General features: G+C 40.3%; 1 protein-coding gene across 1 annotated transcript; it reads right to left on the reverse strand.

Moving 5' to 3' along the window:
* Positions 1 to 342: 342 nt before the first annotated feature.
* L228DRAFT_217582 (Pentafunctional AroM protein) lies at positions 343 to 5,778 on the reverse strand. The gene is made up of 6 exons (XM_018330159.1): positions 5,747 to 5,778; positions 5,585 to 5,696; positions 4,868 to 5,516; positions 734 to 4,810; positions 634 to 678; positions 343 to 576 (listed from the first exon to the last, which is right to left on the reverse strand). The coding sequence occupies exons 3-6, from the start codon at positions 5,471 to 5,473 to the stop codon at positions 553 to 555; spliced, it is 4,752 nt and encodes a 1,583-aa protein (XP_018190767.1). The 5' UTR covers positions 5,474 to 5,516; positions 5,585 to 5,696; positions 5,747 to 5,778; the 3' UTR covers positions 343 to 552.
* Positions 5,779 to 8,765: the final 2,987 nt, after the last annotated feature.

Raw genomic sequence — 8,765 nt, forward strand, 5'->3', positions numbered from 1 at the left:
AAAAAACAGCAGAGAAAGAAAAGAAAAAGAAAAAAGAAACAGGAAAGGAAGAACAAAAAGGAAAAATTAGTGTACTATTTCTGTGTACATTGAATCCTGTATTATTTTTGGGTGAATGTGCTTACTCAGCGGGCGTTCTTATCTGAACCCGATTTATATTTGATTGCACGCGATGAATTATGACGACGTTTCCGATAATGCCTCCTGGGTTAGGATTGATTAAATCGCATTTTCTCCTAATGACCTTACGAAAACATCACGATTGTTTTATTTTATTTCCTCCCTTCGCAACCCTTTTGTTTTGCAGCCAAAAATTTAATGCAAGCGAGCTGTCGATAGTTTCTCCGCTTTTTTTAACTGTTATGTTGACAGCCTAGACTAAATATTCATTGTCTAAAATAATCACTTTTGCATAATCCACAATAAAAAGTATTTTATTTTTGGGAACAATCCAAGGATGATCTTGAGAAATAATGAACTAATGAACTATGAATCTTGTTTTCCTTGCTCGGCCGCAATTGTTCGTGCTGCCAGCTCATTGATAATTTAGTTTCAAATTTCACCCATAACTGCCTCCTACTATAAGTGTTAGGGTATCCTATTGATTTCGGTCTACTAGTGTGAGAAACTTACCCTGGCGTGCTTGTATAGAGGCGTAATGCCAGTCCAATATTCAAACTACTTTATTTAGCAAAGCTCAAGCAATCCATTGAAGATGAGATTCGTAACGAACCTGATACAGACCCTGCCCTGTCAGAGCCTCCAAACCGGGAATTGTGACCCATCCTGCATCTTCGGCAAGCTGCATCAGTGCAGTAACACGCGGTTTATATGCCATTTCAAGCAATATGCTTAGCTGCCGACCTGCCTTCTTTGGGAGATAAAAGATTCGAGCAAGCACTTCTCGCATATTCTGCTCGATTGGCCCATCGGCAGGAATGGTCCCTACGCCGACAATTGGCACGCTCTCCAACTCGTTGACATGTTCAACAGCAGTAAGCATTTTTAGGTTGTATGAATCTGGGAAAGAATCCTTAAGGACAGTGAGCTTTTCGGCAGATCGCCCCACAAGATAAATAGGGGAATATCCCATAGATTTCAGAGCAAAAATCGCTGCTCTAGCGGTTCCACCTCCTCCAATTACCATCGCACTTTGCGTGCCAGCGGATTCAAGAGCGCCTGCATTACGCAGGGAATGTATCATTCCTTGCCAGTCGGTGTTTCGTCCTACAAGCCGATTGGAACCATCGGTTGACGACCTTTCCACCACGACGGTGTTGACCGCGCCAATTATATCTGCTTCGTATGAAATTTCGTCTAGCAGAGGAATGATGTCAAGCTTTAGGGGAATTGTAACAGAGGCACCGCCGAAGTTCTCGGATCTAATCACGCTCCTCAATTGCTCAACATTATCGGTTTCCAAAAGATGGTATTTATGAGGCAAGCCGACCCTCCCAAAGAGGCTATTGTGGAGAGCAGGGGATCGTGAAGCTGTAATTGGCTTTCCAAAAAGATAAAAATCTTTCTGCTCTATTTCACCGATGTGTGAGAGCACGCCGCGAATTTCAGCGGCAGAGAGTTGACCGGGCGCAGCTTTGAATGGCAATGCTGGGTGGGTAACGGGCGTCAAGAAGGTGTTGAGAACTCTGCTGAGCTTCCCTTTCTCGCCCATGTTGATTGCTATGATCTTAACATTGTGCGCCGCTTCGCCCCAGGATCGGAATTTTGCAAGAGCGAAATTGTCTTCCAGTCGAGACGCACAGCCAACTAATTTTATCACGTCGCCATAGCGCAAAGCTTTGTTGTAAGTAGGGACCCACGATCCAGTTTCCCAGGACAGAAGACCCTGAGGGTCGTGGTGCGATGCAATGATCCTTGAATTCCCCTTCTGCTCTGTGAGTTGATCCAGCATGTCCTCCGGCCATTGCAGCTCAAGATCAATGAACTCGAGTCCCATCCTAAACGCAGCTTGGTAGAGTCGGAACGCTTCATATTCTGCGCCATCAGGGAAGTTTCCGCCCTGCGAACGAGTGCGAATCGTGAATATTACAGGAATAGACACATGCGATCGGAGTAGCGCCAGCTGTTCAATGACATAATCCAGAGAAGGTATTTGGCTCGGCGAATTCGGATCTTTTAACAAGTCAACCCTCAATTCTATTGCATCTGAGCCAACGACGATCTCTCTTAGCAGATCAATTTCGAGCCGGATGTCAGGAATCGTCAAAGAGACAAAGAAAGAGCGCTCCTTAGTGTTCAAGTTTTCCAGGCACTTTCGCTTTCCTGTAACCACTTTTAGGAAGCTGGAGAAATCCGGCGTGGGGAGGTCGACTCCGTTAGCATGCACATCGGAGCTGAAATACTGGAAATTGCTACACTCCCGATACCAAGGTTCTCTTCTTTTCCAGACGTTCAAAATATCTTCTGCATAAGCGGGGCGAGACTTGTCAAGGTTAAGATACTCCAACACTTGTTGTTCATTACGGTGCACCAAGAGGATCACACCGCCCTCGTTTTTGTACTTCAAGAGAAGCTGTCGAGCTTCCGGCGTCTCCACAACTCCTCCTCCGCAGGCTATGACATGGCCGTAGGATTTTTCTTTCAAGACACGCTGGAGTAGATTCAGCTCGGCGCGTCTGAATCCTTCCCAGCCTAATTGCCTTATAATACTTGGAATTTCTTTGGCTTCAGTCTCTTCCAACTCAGCATCTAGATCAATTAGCGGCCATCCCATCAGCTGAGAAGACCATCCGCCAATGGTCGTTTTCCCTGCGCCTCTCATACCAATGATTACGATTGAGTTCGCCGGTGACTGGCTATGTTGCTTTTCGCCATGAAAAGAGCGCTCAGGCTCAACACCCTCAAGGGAAGCTTCGAATATCCTGGCAAGGACATCCCACCAGCCAGGCCATGTTTTGCTGACGCAGCTTCGTTCCAAAATTAATACTGGTTTCGGTGCTGCCAAAGAGAAAACGCTGAAGCTCATTGCTACGCGATGGTCATCGTAGCAAAACACGCCTTCCGTAGGATCCTTAAGCGTCTTTCGGTCGATTCCATGAACTTCAATTCCATCGTCAAGCTCCCTGCACACAACGCCGAACTTCGCCAATTCATTTTTCATAGCCTTTATGCGATTACATTCTTTGACGCGCTGATTAGCAATGCCAGTTATTCGCGTTACGCTTGAATCAGCAGGATCAGCACTCTGCGCAACGGCCGCCAGGACGGAAGCAGTTAGAAATGCATCAGTCATGGGTTCCATATCAATTTCAGGAAGTGGTCGCAGCTTGCCATCGGTCGGGCCTGTAACGGTAGTGGATTGGTCTGTCTGTTCTACGAGACAGCCCATCGGCCGAAGAACATCTGTTGCAAACCGGGCATCGCCCTGGAGTGATTTTGAGCCAATGTTCGGCACTGTGCAAGTCGTGCCGGTAATTGCTGCAATAGCCAAAGGGTAAGTTGCGGAACTAGCGTCACTTTCGACCATATAATCAGGGGGATTTGTGTAGCCACGATTCGGAATGTGATAAGTGTGCTCTTCGGACGTGGACCGAACGACTTGCACGCCAAATGATGCCATCATAGCAATAGTCATATCTATGTATGGTTGCGATATCGGCTTACCGCCCGTGAGACGAAGCGTAACTGGCGATTTCGCATATGGCGCACACATGAGAAGCGCGGACACATACTGCGACGAGATTGTAGCTGCAAGAGTGATGTCCCCTCCTGTAAGACCTCCACAAGCCGGGACATTGACAGGAAGGCTCCCAGGCCTTTCGAGCGACGTGACATCCATACCATTTGCCCTTAGAGACTCTAGTAAGGGACCAATAGGGCGTTGCTTCATACGCTTGTTGCCAGTCAAAATCGTCGAGCCTGCTGTCGAAGGGCTTGCAAGGGTTGCGACAGCCGTTAGGAATCTCGAAGCTGTCCCTGCATTGCCTAGGTAGACAGGACTAGGGCTGGCATGTAGATCTCCTCCTTTGCCAGTAACTACTAAAACCTCTCCCTCATCCTCCCAGCTGTAAGTGGCAGCCCCGAGTTGTTGGAGAGCTGTCAGCATGACCTCAGTATCGTCTGAATGGAGAAGGTTTCTAATCCGACAGGATCCTGAACCGAGCGCCGCAAGAACGAGGGCGCGGTTCGAAATGCTTTTGGATCCAGGCGGGGTACAGGATACTTTGAGGGTCTTCGGAATATTTGGCGAAACTGAGACACTCGGAGAAAGTACTAGTCGAATATCGCGATCAGCGACTACGCTGGCCTTGGGTTCAAAGGTGCTCCCAATTTCTGAAAGTAACACTATCTTCTTCTTCTTCCCCTCATTCTTTTTATCCACGGCCATGATAGACAGCAGCTTATCAACTGGGCAATGCTTGTCAGCCGTAAGCTTGCGGATTCTAGCATCATCTAGCGCCGTCGGAAGACCGTAAGACGTGAGACATTTGGCAAGCCTGGCAACGGCTCCGGGCTTTAGAATGCCAAGATAACGGGCAAGCTCGGCTTCCTTTATCATGCCGATAGAGACGCATTCGCCATGCAGCACCTGGGGTGTCAAAAGTGCTTCAATTGCATGGCCGATTGAATGCCCGAAATTGACAAGATTCCTGAGGCCGCCTTCACGCTCATCAGCAGAGACGACATAGGCTTTCACTCGCACTGACCCAAGGACCATCTGCATTAACTTGGAGCGGATTTTGTAAAACGACTCTTCGTTTCGACTTTTTCTGCTCCTTATGACCTGCATAATCTCTTCGGCGTTGTTTTCTAACACCTCAAATTCATTGACGTCCCAAATCGCAGCGGTCTGTTAGTCTTGTCAGTAGAATCCTGAGATGAACGGGGGATTGTGTTCATGGTGCACCTTGATGACTTCAGCCATGCCGTTGATGAATTCTCTTTCTGGCAAGGTGACAAGGAAACGAAGGTCGATGTATATACGCGCTGGTTGCCAAAAAGCACCAATGAGGTTTTTTCCCAGTGGGGTGTCGATTGCAGTTTTTCCTCCTATGGATGAATCGACCATTGCTAGCAAACTTGTGGGTATTTGAATGAAACGCACTCCCCGCATGAAAGTAGCTGCAACGAAGCCGATCAAATCTCCGATAACACCTCCACCGAGCGCTATCACAACGGTATCCCGTGTACACTGGTTCTCCAGCATCCAGGTCTCAACCAGCTCTTTCGTGGCAGCTGACTTCGCTGACTCTCCCGGTGGAATTTGATAAGTAAGGAGCCTTGCATCTGCACCTGAACGAGCGGTTTCCTCTGCGAAGACATTCTGAAACTCGGAGAGATAGAGAGGTCCAATGGTCGTATCTGTGACTAGAACGTACGTGGATGATGTGATATTCGAAAGTAAATCTTTGGCTATCAACGATCGCCATATGTCAAACCCTATGACGATACTCTCCTGGCCGAGGATGGAAAGTTTCACGGGCGGTTCCCGGCCCCGTGGTGGATCTTCCATTGCGCTGACCTTTGCGATTGCTTGCAGGATAGTAAAAACCTATCTAACAGGCTATGATTAGCATGGCACCCAGGTAAACGTGGTTCGCAATGCACCTCTAGCCTGGCTTACTTGTTATTGTACATTAAAGAAAATGACAACCGAGAAAGAGGTCAAACGGAGGTCCGTTTTGGTGAAGTATAGAAAATGCAAATTAGGCCAGTCCTGGTTTGAACTAGCTCTGCTAGTGCTTTGTGAGTGGAGAGGCCTAAGACTTCCAGTAAAAATACTCACGGTACCCTTAAACCTGATATTTTACTTTGTACCTGCTCATGATAGTAGCATGAACCATTTTGTAGCTAATATGCTGGAAATAATGCCATTGTTGATTGGTGGGATTTATATTATGGTTCCGATATCGGTAGTTTTGCTCTCGGGAAAGTATATAGTAACATGATCAACTACATACTATAATGTATTTTACAGGCAATCTAGAGACTTAAGCAACAACAAGTAGAAAAATATAATTTTATAAAATTCTAATAATAATATTAACTTATTACTTCAAGTTGGAATTAAGTATCATAATTTTCTTAAAATATAATTGTATTTATACTACAATAATAGAAAGATTTTAAAAATATATTTTCAAAATAAAAAATAAAATTAATTTGTAATTAATAAATAAAATCAAGTTTATATATTTAATTCATTACTTAAATATCTTTTATATAATTCAATAAATAAAATTAAATAAAACTTTAATGATAAAAAAATTTTTAAGATCACTTACATATAAATAATATAAAATTTTAAATTATTTAAAAAAAATTTAAAAACAAAATATAAATTTAAAATTAATAGATATAAATTTAAAAAAAATTTTAAAAAATTTTAATTATAATAAATATATCCATATATTAAAAAGATATATAAAATAATTTAAGTATTTATAGATTAAAACTAATTTATATTATTTTTATTTATAGTATAAGACTATAGATATAATATAATAATAAATAAAATAAAAATCAAAGCTACTACAAAATAATAAAATCTTTTACTATAATAAATAATTAAGTAAAAATAAAAAAAGTAAATAAAACATATTATAATTACTATATACTCTAGCTTAGTTATATATTTATTAATATTTTCTATTGAATAGAGCCTTAATAATTATTAAATAATTATATCTTTTAATTATCTACTTAATTACTATACTTTTAGATCTTGATTTTATAAAATATAATATATAATCTATATTTAATAATTTAAATTACTTATATTGAATTTAAATTTTTGATAATTTTATAATAATATTAAATTATATTAAATAAAGTAAAATAATTTAAAAATAATTTGTAATTAATTTGAAATAATAAAAAATATATTATTTAGAGTATTATATTTTACTTTTTATATTTTTATTTATATTATTACTTTTCTTAATAACTTGTTTGAAAAGTTTTTTTAAATAGCTCTATTTTAATATTTTATTATTATATTATATATATAATTTTATAATTAGTAATAATAAAATTTTAAACTTAACTAAATATAATACTTGAAAAATAAAATAAAATTTAAAACTTAAAACTTTTTAATTATTTAAATTAATAGTTTATAACTATTAAAAATAATTATATAAAGTTAAATTTAGCTTAAAAAGTATTATAACAGAGGTTTAAAGATTATTTTAATTTAATTTTAAGTATAAAATAGTTTTAAGTTTAAAATAGTTTTAAATTAACATATTTCCCAAGTGACCTGATCACCCAAGTGACCTGATCGGCCCCCCCTAATGTACTCAATACAGGCTAATTGAAGCTATTCAGAATGTAACAATGCCACCAAAAGTGTGTCAAAATTCAAGAAATTTGGTGGAGCAGGAGGGGAGGATACAACTAGCAATAGACACATTCAAAAAATCCAACATTTCAAGCATCAAGGAAGCAGCATGGGTTTATACTATTCCCTACACCACTTTGCAAGGCTAACTAAATGGTGCCTCTTTCCAGACCCAGCAGTAGGCTAATAGTCATAAACTGACAGCCAGTGAAGAGGATATACTTTTAAAGTAGATTCTCTCTATGGATTCATAAAGATCACCTCCTAGGCCTGCAATGGTTCAGGAAATGGCTAACATTCTACTCACAGAGTGGAGAGCTTTCACCACCATACTAGTCAGAAAAAATTGGATCAGCAATTTTATTAACTAGAAGGATGAGATCTAGTCCAGATATTCCAGGAGATACAATTATGAGCAGGCCAAATGCAAAGATTTGTAGGTCATTTGTAAATGGTTTGCATGTGTCCAACAAGCAATTGTAGAATATGGCATCCCCTTGGAGGACATCTACAATTTTGATGAGACAGGCTTTGCAATGGGCCTGATCACTATAGCAAAGGTGGTTACAAGAGCTGAATACTATGGAAAAAGGCTCCTTTTACAATCTGAGAATTATGAATGGGTCATAGCAATTAAGACAGTCAATGCATGTAAATGAGCTTTACTACCTGTTATTATATTCATGGAAAAGGTTTATATGCAGGCCTGGTATAAAAACCTAAATCTTCTCCATGATTGGAGGATTGAGACAAGTGCTAATGGATAGACTACTAATGAAATTGGGCTATCCTGGCTCAAAAATCTCTTTATTTTATATACCAACACTTAGATTAAGGGGAAATATTAGCTTCTCATCCTGGATGGCCATGGCAGCCATCTTACACCTTAATTTGACCAGCTCTGCATGGAGAATGACATCATACCTGTCTGCATGCCTGTACATTTATTACATATATTACAACCTCTAGATGTTGGCTGTTTTGTTGTTTTGAAGTAGTCTTATAGGCACTTAGTTGAGAAGAAGGCATAGCTATGCATTAACTACATTGATAAATTAGACTTCTTGTCAATATATCTACAGGCCTGTACAGAAGCCTTTGAACAAGATAATATCAGGCATGGATTCAAAGCAACAGGATTATTTTCCTTCAACCTAGATCATGTCCTAGAACACCTTACAATATAGCTGAGATCTATAATATCTTCTGGAGACACTCCAGCATCTACTGTCAATTGGACACCAGAAACACTATATAACATTGCTAGATTAATTCAACAAGCAAGCACAATTAGAGCACTGTTGAGGTAGCACTCTAGGACCCCTCTAAGCCCTAAAAACATAGCACTAAATCAGTTGGTTAAGGGGTGTGAAATGACTATGAATTCTGCAGTTATTCTAGCTAAAAAGAACACAGATTTGCAAGCTGTTAACAACAAATTGAGCAAAAAGCACAAAAGAAC

Source organism: Xylona heveae, assembly GCF_001619985.1.
Source record: "Xylona heveae TC161 unplaced genomic scaffold L228scaffold_2, whole genome shotgun sequence".
Taxonomy (NCBI): domain Eukaryota; kingdom Fungi; phylum Ascomycota; class Xylonomycetes; order Xylonales; family Xylonaceae; genus Xylona; species Xylona heveae.

Bases quoted from the DNA above. Each gene is read 5' to 3' on its own strand.
- L228DRAFT_217582 (XM_018330159.1), bottom strand. From the start codon at position 5,473: ATGGAAGATCCACCACGGGGCCGGGAACCGCCCGTGAAACTTTCCATC. The intron at 4,811-4,867 runs GTGCACCATGAA...CAAGACTAACAG, and splicing joins GCATGGCTGAAGTCATCAAG to ACCGCTGCGATTTGGGACGT. The intron at 577-633 runs GTAAGTTTCTCA...CACTTATAGTAG, and splicing joins CTCTATACAAGCACGCCAGG to GAGGCAGTTATGGGTGAAAT.